General features: G+C 40.6%; 1 protein-coding gene across 3 annotated transcripts in view; it reads right to left on the bottom strand.

Annotated features, from left to right (window-relative positions):
• LOC104602108 (myosin-6) overlaps window positions 1-19380 on the bottom strand; it is a 126270-nt gene that overhangs the window by 51095 nt on the left and 55795 nt on the right. For all 3 annotated transcript variants that reach the window (XM_010265678.3, XM_010265677.3, XM_088901069.1), the window contains 2 exons: window positions 1914-2426; window positions 1568-1707 (listed from right to left, as the gene is read on the bottom strand). In XM_010265678.3, the coding sequence (XP_010263980.2) occupies window positions 1568-1707; window positions 1914-2426 (653 nt within the window). The remainder of the gene's footprint in view (window positions 1-1567; window positions 1708-1913; window positions 2427-19380) is intronic.

The raw sequence follows: 19380 nt of genomic DNA, 5'->3' as shown, positions 1-19380 counted from the left end.
TAAAAATAAATTTTGAAAAGAGCTGCATGGATGTGGTTAATATGGAAGATGGGGATATTTAAGATTGTGCAACCATTTTAGGGTGTAATATTGCTTAATGGCCTCTGCCTTACCTAGGTTTACCCTTTCAAACTAACCCAAAAGAAGTTAGATTTTGGAATCCAATAATTGAAAGGTTCTCTAAGAAGCTTGCTGGATGGAAGAAAGGGTATCCATCTTTGGGTGGCAAGATTACTCTGATCAGATCAACCTTATCCAACCTAAATGTTTATACCCGCCAGTGTTTAAGATCCCAATAGGTGTGAGTAGAAAGATTGAGAAGATGATGGGAGACTCTCGTGGGAACCAGGAGAAGGAAAGAGGGATCATAGGATTAGTACAGAAGAGGTTAGTAGAGGTAAAAATCTCAGGGGTTGGGGATAGGGAACATACAATGAGGGAACATAGGTCTATTAGAAAAAAGGATATGGAGAATCCTACGAGACAAGGACAAATTATGGGCAAAAGTGATTGTGAGTAATCATGGACTCTTGGACAACGAATGGGATGTTGGAGCATTGGCTAGCAAATCGAGCTTCTACTACATCAAACCTTGGAAGAAATTGAACATTACTCTTTCAGGCTCTTTTTCTTGTTTTTCCTTTTCTAAAGCCCTATCCCAACCCTCCACTAGTTCTTTGCTATCTTTTTCAGTTAAGGAGGTATGGTGTAAGCCTATTCCTCCTAGGATTTGAGCATTTTATTGGGAAGTTGTCCATGAAAAGATTAATATTTGTGACTTACTTCAAAGAAAGCAGCCAAAGTAGTGTTTATCCCCTCATTGCTATTCCTTGTACAAAGTCAATGATGAAAATTGATACCACTTACTAATCTCTTGTCCTTTTATTGCATCTATTTGTGAATGAGTTTTCTCCTTATTTGGGTGTAGGTGGAATCCTTTGGTGAATGTTCAAATCCTTTTTGCTCCAACTACTTTTGTATGGCCAAAAGTAACTTTGATGGTAGTAACAGGGAAATCCAGGAGCCCAGGACTTTCAGGTATTGGTGGTGCTATCAAAGATGAGGAGGGGAAGATAATTGCCCTATTTTTAGGACCAGCTAGGGAGGAGGACTCCCTTAGAGCAGAAGCATTCGCATTGATGGAAGTCGTACAAAAGGCGAAAACTCTGAACATTAGAAAATTGATTATTGAAGGTGATTCAAAATTGGTAGTGAGCTGGATACAAAGTGACAAGGTGAAGTTTTAGATCTACAACAATGGAAAGAAGAAATTCAGAAGTTTAACAAGAGACATGGAAGTAACTTTCAGCTGGATTAAACAAAGTGCAAATTCCTTAACTGATGCAGTAGCCAAACAAGGGGTGGGGAGAGAGACTGCTTCTTGTGCACAGTTGCAAACGAGAGGACCTGATGTGGGGAGAGATAAGAGGTTTTATCTCTCATTGACTTTACTTTGTAATTACAGTCATTGTACTCCAGTAACTTCTTTCTCATTAATGAATTCATGAAGTTATCATTCAAAAACAAAAAAAAAAGATGAAAAAATTGGTTCAATCACTAAAAGAACCTTTGCATTGAAATCTTCAATTGAGTCATCTTTGCCTCTGCATCCAAAGCTTGCTTCAGCCTTTCTTCACTAACTCTATTTGTTTCTTCATACTTTCTCTCTGTTTCATCAATCTTCTTTTCCAGAGAACTCACCAAAGCCTGAGATTATGACATACTAAATAATTAACAAGAACAAACCAATATTCTGTTTTACAAAGGACGACATTCTCAATACTGTTTTAAAGAATATGAATACATGTCAAAAAGACATGTCGACGAAACAATATTCATCAATATGCAGGAACAGGAAATAGCAGCCATCGTATATGAAAAACATTAACATCTTAGAGCTTCAACAATCTTACCTTGAGTTCTTCGTTTTCGGCAGTAAGCTTATCCAACATTGCATTATCAACAACTGCAACTTCCTTTACGATGGGAGCTTGCTCTGCTGTCCTTTCCACAGCCTCATGTTCCTTTGCCAGCATTGCTTTATTTTCATCAAATTGGTGTTGCCCCTCTTGCAAAGCCAATTTTGCAGCCTCACGTTCCTTTTCCAGAATTGCTTTTGTTTCATCGAATTGACATTGCATCTCTTGCAAAGCCAATTTCGCATCCTCACGTTCCTTTTCCAGAATTGCTTTTGTTTCATCAAATTGACGTTGCATCTCTTGCAAAGCTAATTTTGCATCCTCACGCTCCTTTTCTAGCATTGCTTTTGTTTCATCAAATTGGTGTTGTGTCTCTTGCAAAGCCAATTCCGCATCCTCACGTTCCTTTGCCAGCATTGCTTTTGTTTCATCAAATTGGTGTTGCATCTCTTGTAAAGCCAATTGTAATTTTGCATTTTCTTGTTTCTTTGCTTCCTCAATGTCCACCTAAAAACACAGGAAGGATGCATCAATTAAAGAAAAGCAATTAACACAACACAACTACAGTCTGTAGCATATGGCTTAGAAAGAACCATAAACAGATGTATTAAGAGAATCCCATGGCTCCCATCTGTCATCTTCTGCCCTTTTTTCCACACTGAGCCAAAGACATTTTCCATTTTTCACCTTTCTCGTTGGGATAGTGTAAACATACAAGACAGAGAAGTATAAACACACAAGACATAAATTAAATTAAAATAAGCATCCAGGTTGGTTACTGTAAATAAGAGCATGTAATGTAAGATTCTCTTATATACACAGTTTCGCCAGTAAAGTACCTGACTTTGGATATTTAATTACCAAACTATCTGTACAACTTCATAGGAAAAGGCCCAACGGTCTATGCTGTTTGTTGATATTGGTGTTAGAATAATGATTCATAAGACACTGAATACAAGTACAAAATGATGGGAAGATTGTTGGATAATATATGACCTTGAAATCCAGCAACTGCTAGTTGCCACTAATTTAGAGGCATGACATGATCAGTATACATACCTAAACTGTTTCAACCAATGACTAAGGGCAATTAGTCTGAGTGGGTTGACGTGCAAATACTGCCTTATGAGAAAGGACAATGTATCTCTTTTGTCTCGCCATTTTTTGATCAATAATTAAAAACTTTATTAAATAAGCGGAAAAAAAGAGTGCACATTCAGACACCTCTGTACTACAAGCCCTCTTTAAATTGTGCCCAACACCCTGTTACAACTGACCCTCTGACTTTTGGTTGTCCTTGCTTAGAAAGTCAACATACAAACAACTTGCAGATCATTTGACTCGATGAAATGTTAATCCTAATTCGCTAGACAGTGTTTTTATCACATTTATTATTTACCTGTATTCCATACTCCCTGGTTGATTGTTCTTAGTGAGCCAACTACAACTACTTTTGAAGCTCTTTCCAAAATAATATTCCGGACACGCATGTTCGCCCACACCTATTGGTCCCATTAACAAAGCAGTAATGCTTCCCTTAGCACTATTCTCTACCTATACCCAATGGTCCGGGATTCCCAATATCGCAGACATCAATGTTCAGTTTCAGTTTATCTAAATCCAGTGGCCTCCATTACCCAATGCACCATCTTAATCATTATGTGTTCCATGATTTCTTTCTTTCTGCAGCATTTAGTATCACCAATGCACTATCTTAATCATTAAACAGATCCATGGTCTTTACCAAAGTCCACCTCCATAAAACCCTTCCTCTCCAGTTGGCATTTTAAATAAAGTGATTAAAAAGTCTTGTTACATTGTCAAATTAACAGCTCAAGGTATGACAATGTATGTTTATAGAAACATTGAACAAAAATGACTCCTACAAATTTATGATTGGTGGTGCATTCTCTAGCTTGTTACTCAAGATCGTCTGGATTTCCCAAATCCTTCTAGCAAGTGATCTCAAAATGGTTTTGAACATCAGATTTTCTAAATGGTCTTTATGTTTTAATTAGAAACCTATAAATAATAATCTGGCCAACTAGAGAAAATTCGCTTCTCTAGTTCAAACAATAGGGAGCTCTCTTGCAGAAGGTTTTCATGTTTGAGGGTATCCACCAGAAGATGAAAGAGGCAATAATGAGTTCAACTGAAGGAACTTTCGATAGACTAAAGCTATTAAACAAATTCTTGGTTGGTCAATTCGTTAACTCTGAACCAGATGTGAAGAAGTGTTGAGTTGGATGGTGACTGAATGGAAACCAAGCAGGCAGTTCCAAGTGAGGAGACTTGGCACAAGTTTCTTTCTATTCTCTTTCAGTAGTTAGAAACAAGCTATAGATATCCTTGAACGAGAACAAGATCAATTATGGGATCCAGAATTAAGATTGGGGAGGTGGAATCCTCTTGTCAGTGTGCTGAGAAATGTGGGACCTTCAAGTTTCGTCTGGATTAACATGTTTGTCATTCCTCTACATGCCTGGAGCTTCCAAACATTCAAGGATGTTGGCAATGCATGTGGTATTTTTAGATTTGTCAGTTCAAGAACTTTGGAGTAGAAGAATTTAGTGAGTGTGCGTACCTTAATTGAGGTGGAGGAAACTCATCTCATTCCAGCATCCTTATTGCTTCACTTTGGCAAGGAACTATTCGACTTAAGGGTGGTGGTAGAAGGAACCTACCCAAGTGATTGGATTGATTATCATCTTCTCGTAGAAGGAGACATGAAGCAATTCTGAGTCATCATCTGGTGCAAAGAGGTGGAAGTCAAACAAGCAATTATTAGAGATAGGTTCAGAGGTTGAAGATGAAGGCAATTTGGGAAGAAAAAAAGTTACCAGTATTAGTGGGGCTGATACGCTGGGTATGTTGGATTTTTGAGACTTTGGGAAAGGAAAGAGGGTTGAATTGGGGAAGTGTATGAAAATGGAAGAGAGGTGTGGGGCCCACTCGGTGTCAGATAAAGAGAAGGTCGGGGATGGCTCGTTGGATCTATTGGGCACTGATATTACTAGAAAGATAGAGGATGTGAATAAATCGTTTGTTGAGATTGCTTAGACGGGTGTTTCTGGACTTTTTCTCTTTCTTGTACTCTTTTTGTTTTCAGGTGGCCAAGTAGGGGCTTCCTTGTAATATACTATTTCAAAGTATAAAGATCTTTTGAGGGTGTGAACAGTAAAAACAACACACCTCTCCATACATCTCTTCTTCTTCTTCTTCTCTCCTTGTAGTGATACAGTAGACCAGACATGATGTTCCTTGTTTATGTGGTCCTATAAGTTCAGTTCTTATTTCTTATTTCTTGCCTTTATGCTTGCGTACTTGTACTATTTTAGGTAGCAGGGCATTTTTGTCCTCCTACCTAATGTAATGTTAAACATATAAATAATAGGCGGCAGTAAGTAATTTTTCGCCCATCACTCTCTTTCTCTTCCTCTGCTCTCTTTTCTCCTTTTCTTCCTCCTCTTCTCTTCTTCTCTTCTCTCTTCTTCTTTTGGTTTCTGTTCTCTTTTGTACTCAGAAGTTCTGCTACCAACAGTAACTTCAAGTTGGTAACAGAGCAGGTTTAGGTCTGCTCGTGAATCTCATGTAGGCTCTTCCCAGCCCGCTACATGAGAGTTTAATAGGGCTGGAGTTTTAGTTCTTTTCATGGCCTGATTCTTGGAGATTGGTGGAGTTCGAAGCCTTGCCCAGGATGTTTCTGTTCTTGGAGTTCGCCCAGCAGTCAGGAAGAAAAAAGTTTTTGAGGTGAGATTTAGGGTTTAAATCTCAGATTGAAGGTGCCGCCTAGAAATTTCTGGGTAGTTTTCTCCTTATTTTGTTTCAAAAGGGCAGAGGAGTGTGGTCTTATTCTTCTTTGTGTTGGTTTCAGCATGGAGTTCTTTGGGGGTGAACAGAAACCAGCTGGAGAGGGTGCTGAAAGGGCTGTTAGTATGACTGATAACAATCCTTTTCAGGTTACCACAATCAGGTTTGATGGTTCTAATTATTTGGAGTGGGCTCAACCTGCCATGATGGCAATTGGAGGAAGGAGAAAGTTAGGCTATGTGACTGGAGATACTAAGGGACCAACCAAGGATGACCCTTCCTATGCCAAATGGGTTCAAGAAAATTATCTTGTGATGGCATGGTTGTGCAATTCGATACAGCCCCATATTAGCAGAAATTATATTTGGGAAAAGATAGCCAAGGATATTTGGGACAATATGAAAGAGACTTATTCCTAGCTACTTGATGTGGCTAGGGCTTTTGAGATGAAAATTGAAGTTAGCAATCTGAAGCAGGGGGAGAAACCTGTATCGGTTTATTACTCCACTCTGAAATCCCTATGGCACAAGATAGATCATCTTGAAACAATCGAGTGGGAGAGTAATAAAGATGTGGCAACCTTTAACAAGTTGGTTGAAAGAAATAGGGTTTTTGAATTTCTTGTGTCTGAATTCTGATTTTGACATTATTAGAGAAAAACTTCTCACTAGGGAAAATGTTACCTTGTCTCAAGCCTACTCACTAGTACGTAGTGAAGAGAGTAGGAGGAAGGTTATGCTTCAAAATTCTTAGATGGAAGTGGCATTAGCAGCTACAAGACACAAGTATAGTGGTGAGAGGGAGAAAGAGATAAAGAATGAAGGAAAGAAGGGTGTGTTTTGTGAGTATTGCAAGAAACCTAGGCACACAAAAGACACCTGTTGGAAGCTTCACCCGAATCATGTACCGGAAATACTCAGGAATAAGAAAGGAAATGCAAATGCAGTTGTTACATCAGATGGTTCTTCTCCTCAGGGCCTCAATCCACTTCTTTGGAGGCCATAGCTGCATTCAGGGCAGCATTGACTCAGTTGGAGAATGAAACCGGGCTTGTAGGATCATCTCAGTCTATCTCTACTACTACTACACCTCCTTCCTCCACATCAGCATTTGCCACTCAGGTACAAGAGCCACTACTTTTCATGCCTCTACTCCAGGTAACACTAGCCCTACTTGGATTATAGACTCAGGTACATCAGATCACATGACAAGCTTGTCTTCATTATTTACTTCTTACAACTTGTGTTTAGGCATAGATGAAGTATCCATAGCTGATGGCTCCCTTGTTCCCATCATTTCTGGCAAGGGAAACATCAGAATCTCTGATGCCACTACTTTATCCTCAACTTTGCATGTACCTAAGCTTAGCACTAATCTACTTTCAGTCAGTAGTCTTACAAAAAGCCAAAATTGCTCAATAACCATCTTCCCTGACCATTGTATTTTCCAGGATCTAGTGACAAGGAGAGTGATTGGGACTGGCCATGAGATGAACAGAATCTACCTGTTCTAGCACCCCCCTGGAAGTGATAAAGGAGTTACGAAGTCTTTTGTTTCTCAGTCTATGAGTTAGATTATGCTTTGGCATAACCATTTAGGTCATTTGTTTTTTGGGTCTTTGAAAAACTTGTTTCCTACTTTGTTTAAGTCAGTTCAGATGTCTTTTTTGAAGTGTGAGAGTTGTGAACTTGCAAAACTTTGTAGATCCTCCTATTTTTTGAGTAATAAAAGAAGCAATACTCCTTTTGAAATTGTGCATACAAATGTATTGGTGGCATATCATATTCCTGCTATGGGGGGGTACAAGTATTTATTATTGTTTGTTGATGAATACTCCCATTTCTCATGGGTTTATCTTATGTGTTCTCGAGATGAGGTTCCTACCATAACCCGTGCCTTTCACCAAATGGTTCTCACTCAATTTGAAGTCAGAATCAAAATTTTCAGATCTGATAACATCAAAGAATATTTCACTAAACATCTGAATTCATATCTTTTTGAGTATGGGGTTGTTCATCAGAGTACTTTTCCTCATACACCTCAGCAAAACAGGGTAGCCAAGAGAAAAAATAGGCATATCCTAGAAGTTGCAAGAAGTATTATGCTGAATTCTCATTTTTCCATTCATTTTTGGGGGGATGCTATTAATACAGTCGTGTACCTCATCAACCGAATACCTTCCCATGCTCTAGATATGAAAACTCCTATTTCATTATTGTATCCTGAGAAAGATTTGTACACCATCCCTCTTAAAGTTTTTGGGTGCACTTGTTTTGTTCAAATTCTAGGACCCCATCATTCTAAGTTGGATCCTAAAGCTGCTAAATGTATATTCCTTGGCTAAATATTGCTGCTATGGTCCTAGTTCCGGTTCTCAGTTTGTACCCATGGATGTTACCTTTATTGAGGATGTCCCCTATTACCTAGGTGTCTCTTCTCAGGAGGAGAATAATGAGAAGGATAATCCCTGTCTTGGAGTTCCTCTACCTATCCCTATTCTTGAAGGAGAGTTGTGCAATAAGGGTGCTTGTCAGAAGTGTAGGGAGTTGAGAGTTTACCACAGGAGGTGGAGGCAGGTTGATTTTGGTGCTCATAATCAGCCCAGGCTAGATCCTCTCTCCTCTGCAGTTCTAGATTCAGGTACTTTTCCCTCCTTGTCTGTTGATACAATACCCTCATCTTCTAATCCTCTACCCCCTCTAGATGATCTTGATCTTCCCATTGCAGTTCATAAGGGAATGCGTCGGTGCACTTCATATACTGCTCATTGCATATCTCAATTTATCACCAATGATCATCTTTCACCATCCTATAGGTCCTTCTTGGCATCTATCTCTGCTATACCTATTCCTAGGTCTCTACAGGAAGCTCTTGTAGTACCTGAGTGGAAGAATGCAATGGAAGAAGAGGTGGGTGCTCTCATTAAAAATAAGACTTGGGAGCTAATTGACAAACCAGAAGGGAAGAAACCAGTTGGGTGAAGATGGGTGTTCACTGTGAAGCATAATGCTCAGTTGAAAGGTATAAAGCTCGGTTGGTTGCAAAGGGGTATTACTCAGACTTATGGCATTGACTACCAAGAAACTTTTGCACCTGTTGCCAAGATGAATACCATTAGAATTCTACTATCCCTTGCAGCAAATTTCTCATGGCCTCTATTCGAACTTGATGTCAAGAATGCTTTCCTTAATGGAGACTTGCAGGAAGAGGTGTATATGGAACTACCTCCTCGTTTTTATGATGTTGCTATAGGAAAGAAAGTTTGCAAATGGCAAAATGCTTTATATGGTTTAAATCAATCTCCAAGAGCCTAGTTTGACAGATTTAGATTGGCTCTTGAAAGGTTTGGCTATGTACAGGCCCACTCTGATCATACTCTTTTCATTAAGAGATGTTGAGGATTAATTAGTTTTATGATGTTTTTCTGAGTAGATGTTTTATGTTAGTTGTTAGATAGGAGGTGGGGACCACAGTAGTTATGTGAGTCCAAATTTTATTATGTTTTTAAGTGTTATATATGCTGTTTTATGTTTTGCCAGCCTATAAGGGCATAGTTGTCTTTGTATTATTCTATTATTTTAGTATAAATAATAAGTGAAGGGCTGAACCCTGAATTTGAGTTCTTAGTAGGGCTGAACCCTGAATTTGACATTGCTAGGCAGCATATTCTTTCCAGGGGTATACTGATGCAGACTTCCAGTCAGATCCAGATGATAGAAAGTCTACATCTGGTTATGTTTTCACGATAGGATCGTGCGTTGTTTGCTGGAAAAGTAGCAAACAGGGGTCCATGGCGGATTCCACAACCGAAGCCGAATACATTGCCGCAAGTGAAGCTGCCAAAGAAGCCGTGTGGATGAAGAAGTTCGTTCACGAATTGGGAGTAGTTTCATCCAGCACATCACTCATTCCATTGTTGTGTGACAACACTGGAGCCATTGCTCAGGCTAAAAAGCCATGAGCCCACTCGAAGTCGAAGCACATCAAGAGGAGGTACCATGTACTGCAAGAGATAGTAGGAAGAGGGGACGTCCTAATTCAGAAGGTAACATCAGCAGAAAATGTAGCGGACCCATTGACTAAGCCACTAACACAGAAAGTGTTTGAGAAACACGTGGAAATCATGGGACTCCGGCTTATACCAAATTGGACCTAAGTGCAAGTGAGAGCTGTTAGACAATGTATGCCCTTAGCTCCAATCAGAATGATGTACATTATGGCATTTAATGTAAATGAATAAAGTGCATATTTGATTCATGCTATTATGGTGTGTTTCTGTGTAATACCCTTAAACTGGACACATATAAGACTCGTGTTAGTTTAGAATCTTCACAGCCATTGGATAGATTTGGGGAGATTTATCCTGCCAAGGTTGACACTGATGTGCCGCCAAGTTGGTTGGGTGGCTTGTCTCAACTGCCAGGTTGAGACCTGAGGTACATGTAGTGTGGGTTTTCTTGAAACCCTGAATCGGACCAAAATTCCAGCATTGCCCTGGACCTTGGAGATAGATGGGCAAAACTGGAATGTTACACATGACCCCAAGACTCGACTATGATACTACACTAGGTGTTGGATTGGGCTGTCTTTGATATGTCAATCAGTGAGATCCTTAGAGGGGGTCAAAACCTGGGTATGTTGGGACAATCCGAGAATTCATCTGAGTGGGTGATCATAGTGACAGGATCAGCCCCTTTGTCGGACAAATTGAATGATCGGGGATGCACTCTCTCTGATGGAAACCTAAACAGCCGGCAGTTGATTTCAACCGTTGAAATTTGTTTTGCAAAGTATATTTATATACATATATATTATGGTTTCAAAATGTTTGCAAAAGGTTTTAATTCCCGGGATCCATGTGAGTAGAGAGTGCAGCACTGTGCCTTGCAGTCGAGGGAGAGAAAGGGTAACCAATATTGCCCACAATATTGAAGTTGATAGGCACTTTATAGGACAAACACATTGAAGTTTTATATTATGACAATCAGGCTGCAACCAATATTGCCCACAATACAATTCAGCATGATAAGACAAAACACATTGAAGTTGATAGACACTTTATAAGAGAAAGGGTAACAACCAGAGAAGTTTGTTTGCCTTATGTCTCTTCAGAGTTGCAACTGGTTGATGTTCTCACTAAAGGGGTGGCAAAGAACAAGCTTGAACATGATCTACGCAAGTTGGGAATGCGTGACATTTACTCCCAACTTGAGGGGGAGTGTTGAAGATTAATTAGTTTTATGATGTTTTTCTGAGTAGATCTTTTATGTTAGTTGTTAGATAGGAGGTGGGGACCATAGTAGTTATGTGAGTTCAAATTTTATTATGTTTTTGAGTGTTATATATGTTGTTTTATGTTTTACTGCCCTATAAGGGCATAGTTGTCTTTGTACTATTCTATTATTTTAGTATAAATAATAAGTGAAGAGGGCAGCCAAATTATTGCTCTCTTTTGTTTTCAACTTCTCTTCTCCTCTTCTTCTATTCTTCTCCTTCTCTCTTCAAGAAACTACATTTCTTTTATATTTTTTAATTCAGCAGATTTCTACTAGAGAAATAGTGCTTCTCTCACCCTTCTTGCAGTGTATGTTGACATTGTCGTGACTGGTTGTGATCCTGATGAGATTGATTCTCTAAAACAATTTCTTCATGCGGAATTTGAAGTGAAAGACCTTGGTGATCTACGTTATCTCTTGGGAATTGAAGTGGCCCGCTCTAGACATGGTATCTTCATTTCACAGAGGAAATATGTCCTTGATCTTCTTGAGGACACTAGGAAACTAGGGGTTAAATCCACAAACACACCCAATGAGTTGAATCATAAGATAAGTGTTGAAGGGTGTGAGCCTCTTAAAGACAAAGCAATGTACCAATGACTAGTTGGAAACAGTGTTTTAAAAGGCATGGGAGGTGTATGCTTGGAGGTGCGCCTCCAGGCGAAGTGTTCCCAAAACTCCCTAAGGCGTATGCCAGAGGCGTTGACACCTCTGAGGCATACGCCTCCTCTTCATCCTCCTCCTAACCCCCCTCCTCTTAAGGAGGCTTACGCCTCTTGCGTTCTAAAACACACCTCATGCCTCTAGGTAGTGGAACGCCTCGCGTCACCTCTCCACGTTTTAAAACTGTTTCACAGTTGTGCTTAGGTAGTTTGAACCAGTAGAGAGAAGGGAGAAAGAAGAAGAAGAAGAAGGAAGAACAGTCGAATCTGATAGCTAAACCCTATCAGCCGACCATAATTTAGATTAGCATCTAATTAGTTGTACAAAGACTAAACTGCCCCCACTTAAGTATGGGACAAGAAGTCTCTATTAAAACTGCCACATAAACGCATAACTTAACAAAAATAAAATGACTAAGGTCTTTTGTTTGAAAATGGTTTTGCAGAAAGACCTTAGTTTATCAATCCCCAATTTGTCACTACCAGTTATGACAATATCATCCACATAGACCACTAATAAAATCTTTCCGGCTTCTGAATCATAGCTGAACACAGAGTGGTTAACCTGACATTGTTTCATTCCAAAATTCTTCACCACTTCACTAAACTTCCCATACCAAGCATGAGGAGATTGTTTCAACCCAAAAATTGCCTTTTTCAATCTGCACACCTTACCATCCTCCCCTTGAGCAACAAACTCAGGTGGTTGCTCAACATATACCTCCTCCATAAGGTCACCATGAAGGAAGGCATTTTTAATGTCAAGTTGAAACAAGGGCCAATCATACATAACTACTAGGGAAATTAAGACACGGACAGAGCCAATCTTAGCCACTGTAGAGAAGGTCTGCATATAGTCCACCCCATACAATTGTGAATAACCTTTAACAACAAGTCTGGCCTTCAAACGCTCCACACTACCATCCGGCAAGTATTTAACAGCATACACCCATTTACAACCCACAATATGCTTACCAGGAGGAAGAGTAGTGAACTCCTGCCTGCCGCCACCCAGGTGAGCTAAGAGCCTCTCGGACATTCTTAGGTATAGAAATAGATGACAACAGTGAAACAAACTGGCGATGTGAAGTAGAAAGGCGAGAGACTGAAACAAAATTGGAAATGGGATGGAGGGTACAACTACGTTTACCATTCCGTAAAGCAATGGGAAGATCAAGTCCTGAAGGTTCTGGGACAGGAGCAACAACAGGATCCACAAACAAGGTAGAAGCTGGAGGAGGAGCCGGTGTCTGTCGATGAGTATACACGTGCCGGATCGGTGGTCGTTCAGTAGGGATCTGCCCTGGAGGAGGTGAAGGGTTAGCCCCAACTGGAACAACCGGAATGGGATCACGAACTGGAAGAGGAAGAGGAAGAGGAAGCAAAGGTGGAGATACCAATACTTCAGGTCCCAAGAAGAAAGGGACAGAATCAAAAAAGGTGACATCAGGACAGACATAGCACTTCCGAGTAATGGGATTGTAACATTTATACCCTTTGTGGGTCCGAGAGTAGCCAAGAAAGACAAAATAGAGCGTGCATCCAGCTTGTTTATCCCATTATAAGACTTTATTTTAATCAGACCCCAAACATCTGAATGAACCAAAGCAAAAGGACTCAACATACGACTATCAACTCTAGGACTGAAGGGAACCCGACGATATTTCCCATACTGACACAACTCACACTGTAAAGACGACAAATGACTCAAAGACGGACCAGTATCTTGAGTGCCTTGAGAGATGGATGTCCCAGTCGACAATGCCATTGTATAGGAGTGAGTGAATTCCGAAGTGCAACTGACGATCCACCACCGTCAAGGTAATACAATCCATCGGCCTCATGCCCCCACCAATCTTCTTCCCCGTCTTGAGATCCTAAAAAATACAAAAGGAAGGGAAAAATGTAATAGAGCAATTAAGAGTCTTAATTAATTTACTGACAGACATAAGATTGACTGGAAATTTAGGTACATATAGAACAGATGATAAAGAAAGAAAAGTCGTGTCAACAATACCAACACCACTGATGAGAGAAGAGGAACCGTTGGCAAGGGTAACAGTTTGAGATGTGGAAGTTTCAGAGATGGAAGACAACACACCTGGAGTCCCGGTCATATGATCAGAGGCTCCAGAGTCAATAATCCAAGGAGAGGGTTTGGATACTAGACAAGCTTTTTAGACAGTTTTGTATGCCCTCAGCTTCAATCCGATTTGATGTACTTTTGTTATTTAGTGGAAATAAATAAAAGTGCATGTTTGATTCATGTTGTTTGGTTTAATTCTGTGTAAGACCCTAAAACTAGACACTTATAGAGACTCGTGTTAGTTTTAAATATTCACAGCCATTGGATAAGTCTGGGGAGATTTATCCTGCCAAGGCTGATACTGGTGTGCCACCAAGTGTTGGGATGGCCTGTCTCAGCCACCAGGGTAAGACCCGAAGCACATGCAGTATGGGATTACTTGAATCCTTGAACCGGACCAGATTTCCAGTATTGCCCTGGACCTTGGAGACAGATGGGAAAAATTGGAAAGTTACACCTGACCCCTAGACTCGATTATGACATTTCACTAGGTGTCGGATCGGGCAGTCTTTGATATGCCATTCAGTGAGATCCTTAGATGGGGGTCAAAACCTGGGTATGTTGGGACAGCCTGAGAATTCACCTGAGTGGGTGAGCATAGTGACAGGATCAGCCCCTTTGTCGGACAAAGGGTAATGATCGGGAAAGGCACTCTCTCTAATGGAAACCAAACTACCGGCAATTGATTTCAATCGTTGGAAATTTGTTTTGCAAAATTAATATTTATATATATATATATATATATATATATATATATATGTACGGTTTCAAAATGTTTGCAAATGGTTTTAATTCCCGGGATCCATGTGAGAGGAGAGTGCGGCACTGTTCCTTGCAGCCGAGGGAGAGGTTCTCTCTTGTCGGGCAGTGCTTGATCATTAAGGGCTGAGAGGTTAAGTGTAAGACCATTTAGGATAGTACCTGATGGGCTAATCTTGCACCTGCCCACAGTCCCTGGGTTTTTATAAGATGGCTTGGCCCAGGGACCACTTAATGTAAGTGTTGGGCCCGTAGGGTCCATATGATGGGCTCAGGGGTTTACTGAGTTTTTCAGTGAATTCGGCTGGGCCTTGTATTAAAGGCTAGGCCGAACCCATGTGGCTGGTGTGTAGATCAATGCTTGGGTCCCACGCCATACAAAGAAGCCCAACTAGGCAGCAAATTGGAAAGTAATTAAACACTGAACACTTAATGGGCCAAAAGCCCATTTCGAGGTGGGCTGATATGATCACCCATATGGGGCGAATCTGAGATTAATGTTAGCAAAAGGATAAGGCCTTTAACCTTATCCACTCTAGGAGACCAAATTCAAATTAGATTTGAATCTGGTAACCTCCTGATAAGATCAGGAGTAAGCTAACTTAATCTGCAGATAGGATTAAGATTATCCCCTATCCAAATACTGATTTGGATTGGGATAACTCCTAATTAGGAGTTTTCTTAATCAAGAAGAAAAGAGGAAAAACAAGAGGTGGAGAAATATCAGATTTCAAACCACTTTTTGATACACAAGGGATACCTCCTGCGAATTGAGATCAGATCTCAATTGTACTCCAAAGAGAAGAGAAGCAAGTTCAGCCATCTTCGTCCCAGGAGTTCTCCTCCAGCCGCCACCGTTCCCTCTTGCAAGATTCGATCTTTGCAGCAAAAGGAAGTCAAGAAATAAGTTCTTGACATCAATCTTGCAAGAAAGACTGAAAAGACTTAGTGTTCAGTGTTTCCAGAGGGTTCTTGCGAAGGATCCAGTGTGTAGGACACACCCTGCTGGTTCTGTTCCATCCACAGTTGTGTCATCTTCAGCAGGAACGGATCTTGGTGTATTCTTTGGGCGTGAACACCGACTTTGGGAGATACTGCTTCTCCGGATCAGGTATATTCCTCCCTTTTACCTTTTGGTTCAGATCTGGTTCGATTATGGTTCAAGTAAGATCCTTGAATATGGTATTCTAAATTTAGGGAATACGATTCCCAGTTGGAAGAAGGTAGGAAAATTTTTGAAATTCGCCCACCCATTCCACAACCTTTTGGCGTCCATTAGATGGATCCTACCATTCTTTCAAAGCTATACCTGAGTGTGCAAGGGTGGCTGTCGTATGCTGTGAAGTAGCCTAGATGAACCTCTCATACTCACCATGCAGTACACTCACCATCTCCTTCCCGGAAACAAATGTAGATGTGGAAGGTATTAGATCTGCCTGTTGGTTATCACTGACATCAACCCCACCAGCTACTGCATGATTAGCCCATGTAGAAGGTGGGCAATGAAGATCATAACAGAAATTCACCGAATGTTCGTCCCTGCCACAATGGGTACACATCCTAGTAGATTTACTTTTTCCTTTACCATGGCCTCCCCGTGAGTCACGACCACCTCCACGACCAAATATGGAACCACCTCGACCTCCCCAGAGGCATGTCCTCCCCCTCTAGTACCACGTCCACCTCCTCTGGCTATCACAAATGTTGATCTATCAGACGGTGTAGAATTCTCTGTAGATCCCAAAGAAATCCTGCAAAGCCATGCAAAAACTTTCTCAAGTGTAGGAAGAGTAGAGCCTCCCAATATTTGGGCCCTAACTGGTTCATACTCTGACTTTAAACCCACTAAGAACCTAGTGCCATCCAGTTGCTGCCTCTGTTGTTGTTGAACCTTAACATCTTGAGTGAGGGGATGATAAACATTGAATTCATTTCTGAGGTTCTTCATACTAGCATAGTACTCTTCTAGGGTTTTATTCCCTTGTTGTAGATCAAAATACTCGTGATAGAGCTGATATACCCTTGTAGTATTATCCTACCCAGACTAAAGCTTCTTGGCATGTTCCCATATGTCCTTAGCTATATCTAAGAACATAAAGTTGGCACTTATTTTGGGTTCTATACTATTCCATAACCATGTCATCATTTGGGCATCTTCCTATTCCCAGTCATCAAACCCTGGAGAGTCAGCTAATGGTTTATCTTCCTTCACGTGTTTCACTTTCCTCTTTGCCTTGAAGAAAACTTCCACCGACTTGGCCCATGGCACATAATTCTCACCATTAAGTTTAATGGAAGTCATATGCACACCCAAATAGTTAGAGGGGATCATCACACTCGGTTTCTGATCACTAGAACCATCTCCCATTGCTTCCATTATGTCCCCCCACTGCTATCTCTAATGCAGAACTCTCAGTCACCAACCAAATACTGCTGTCAAGGCAACACTACAGCACACTGATAACAATCTCACAACTAGTCACAATCAACACTTGATGTAGAGTAACATTCAGGTTAAGAATTGGATGTTTTAACCAGATTTGGCTACCATCCAGATTAAGAACATTGATGAAGGCTACTAGGCTGAGGTATTTGGCAACTTCTTTCGGCACAAAAAAAAAATTCTGTTCACACCACTACTGACACCCCAGAAATATTAGGCACCATTACAACAACACAACACTCAAGCAACCACACAAAAATTTTGTTTACACCACTGCTAACAACCCAGAAATAGTAGTCACCATGACAGCAATGTAACCACTCGAGCAACCACACACAAACCCTCTTGAAATGGTTCAGTAGAGAGTAAACACCACAAGCACCACCACACGACTAGGGCTGTCACACATGGTAACAGAAGTATTAGGTTGATATCCTAGGGCTGCCACACCTTCCTAATACTTGTAATAGGGATTGCGGCAGTCCTAAAAAAAATAAATAACAGATGCAGCAGCTTTCAGATTGTGTACCTCAGATTCGCAGCCCAGAGAAGAAAAAAAAGAAGAGGGAGAAAGAACTTGAAGTCGCAGCCTTCTTCTCCTTCGTTTATGGCTCTGATACCATGTTTGACAGCTGTGCTTAGGTAGTTTGAACCAGTAGAGAGAAGGGAAAAAGAAGAAAAAGAAGAAGCAAGAAGAAGAACAGTCGAATCTGATAGCTAAACCCTATCAGTCGACCATAATTTAGATTAGCATCTAATTAGTTGTACAAAGACTAAACTGCCCCCACTTAAGTATGGGGCAGGAAGTCTCTATTAAAACTGCCACATAAGCACATAACTTAACAGAAATAAAATGACTAATCTACCCTTATTCGGCTAGATCTAACAAAAAATTGGTTGGAAGACTCCTTTATCTATGTCTCACTCACCCTGACATCTCTTATGTTGTTAGTGTTGTCAGCATACATGCATTCTCCTAGAACCACTCATCTATTGGCTGTGGAAAGAATCCTTGCTTACTTGAAGAAATGTCCAGGTCGGGGAATACACTTTAGAAATAATGGTCATACGAAAATCGATGTGTATACTGATGCTGATTGGGCTGGATGTGTTGATGATAGAAGATCGATTTCAGGATATTGTGCTTTTGTTGAAGGTAACCTTGTGTCAGGGCGTAGTAAGAAGCAAAATGTTGTTGCCCGTTCAAGTGCTGAGGCAGAATACAGGTCCATGGCCCATGGTGTGGCTGAAGTGTTATGGCTGAGATCTCTTCTCGAGGAACTAGAGATTGAGTATGAGAAACTGTTGAGGTTGTATTGTGATAACCAAGCTGCTATCAATATTGCTCATAACCCCATCCAGCATGATAGAACTAAACCTATTGAGGTTGACCATCATTTCATCTGCGAAAAAGTTGCTTCTCAAGATGTTTGTTTGCCCTATGTCACCTCTGATATGTAGTTTGCTGATCTCTTCACCAAAGCAGTCACCAGAGTCAAATTGGAATGACTTGTGTAAATTGGGAATGATGAATATCTATTCCCAACTTGAGGGGGAGTGTAGTGATACAATGGACCAGACATGATGTTCCTTTTTATGTAGTCCCATAAGTTCAGTTCTTATTTCTTATTTCTTGTCTTTATGCTTGCTTACTTGTACTATTGTAGGTAGCAGGGCATTTTGGTCCTTTTACCTAATGTTATGTTGAACATATAAATAATACTGCCTCGGGTGGCAGTAAGTAATTTTTCGCCCATCACTCTCTTGCTCTTCCTCTGCTCTCTTTTCTCCTTTTCTTTCTCCTCTTCTTCTCTTCTCTCTCCTTTTGATTTCTGTTTTCTTTTGTACCCAGAAGTTCTGCTAACAGCAGTAACTTCAAGTCTCCTCTTGCTTTCTCTCTTCTAAACCCTAATTCTTGCAAGAAGGTCTTTTGTCCCGTTCAAGGTAGAGGTTAATAGAAAGAGAGTAACTCCTTTTAAAGACTCAGTTAAAGGAAGACGACCGAGCAGATTCATTTAGAACAAGATTCGAAAGGAAAAAGATGTCATTTACTATAAAGGGAAGAAGCACAAGGTTATTGATAGAATGCAATCAAGATATCCACATTTGACATGACCCAAAGAACTGGTAACAGTGCAATTGATTCTGGTGGATGCGATCAAAATAGGAGAAAATCAGTGGACTTAGAAGTTGCAACTCCAGAGGGGAGCTCTGGTGAAGCGATTAGAAATTCTAGTAACAGTGTGGATGATTTTCATCATTGCGGTCAAAAAAGTAGAAACAATGCTAGAAGAACTCAGAAATGCAACTCCAAAGCAGACCTCTGTTTCAACGTCTAAGGCACCTTTTCTTATTGAAAATAAAGCCACGCATAATGCAGATAGGGAGATGCACAAAGAAGCAGAGAATGGCCTGATGGAGAGGG

Source organism: Nelumbo nucifera, chromosome 3 (genome assembly GCF_055504915.1).
Source record: "Nelumbo nucifera cultivar China Antique chromosome 3, China Antique-T2T, whole genome shotgun sequence".
In the NCBI taxonomy this organism is placed as follows: Eukaryota; Viridiplantae; Streptophyta; class Magnoliopsida; order Proteales; family Nelumbonaceae; genus Nelumbo; species Nelumbo nucifera.
This window is presented reverse-complemented; position numbering and strand designations above follow the sequence as displayed.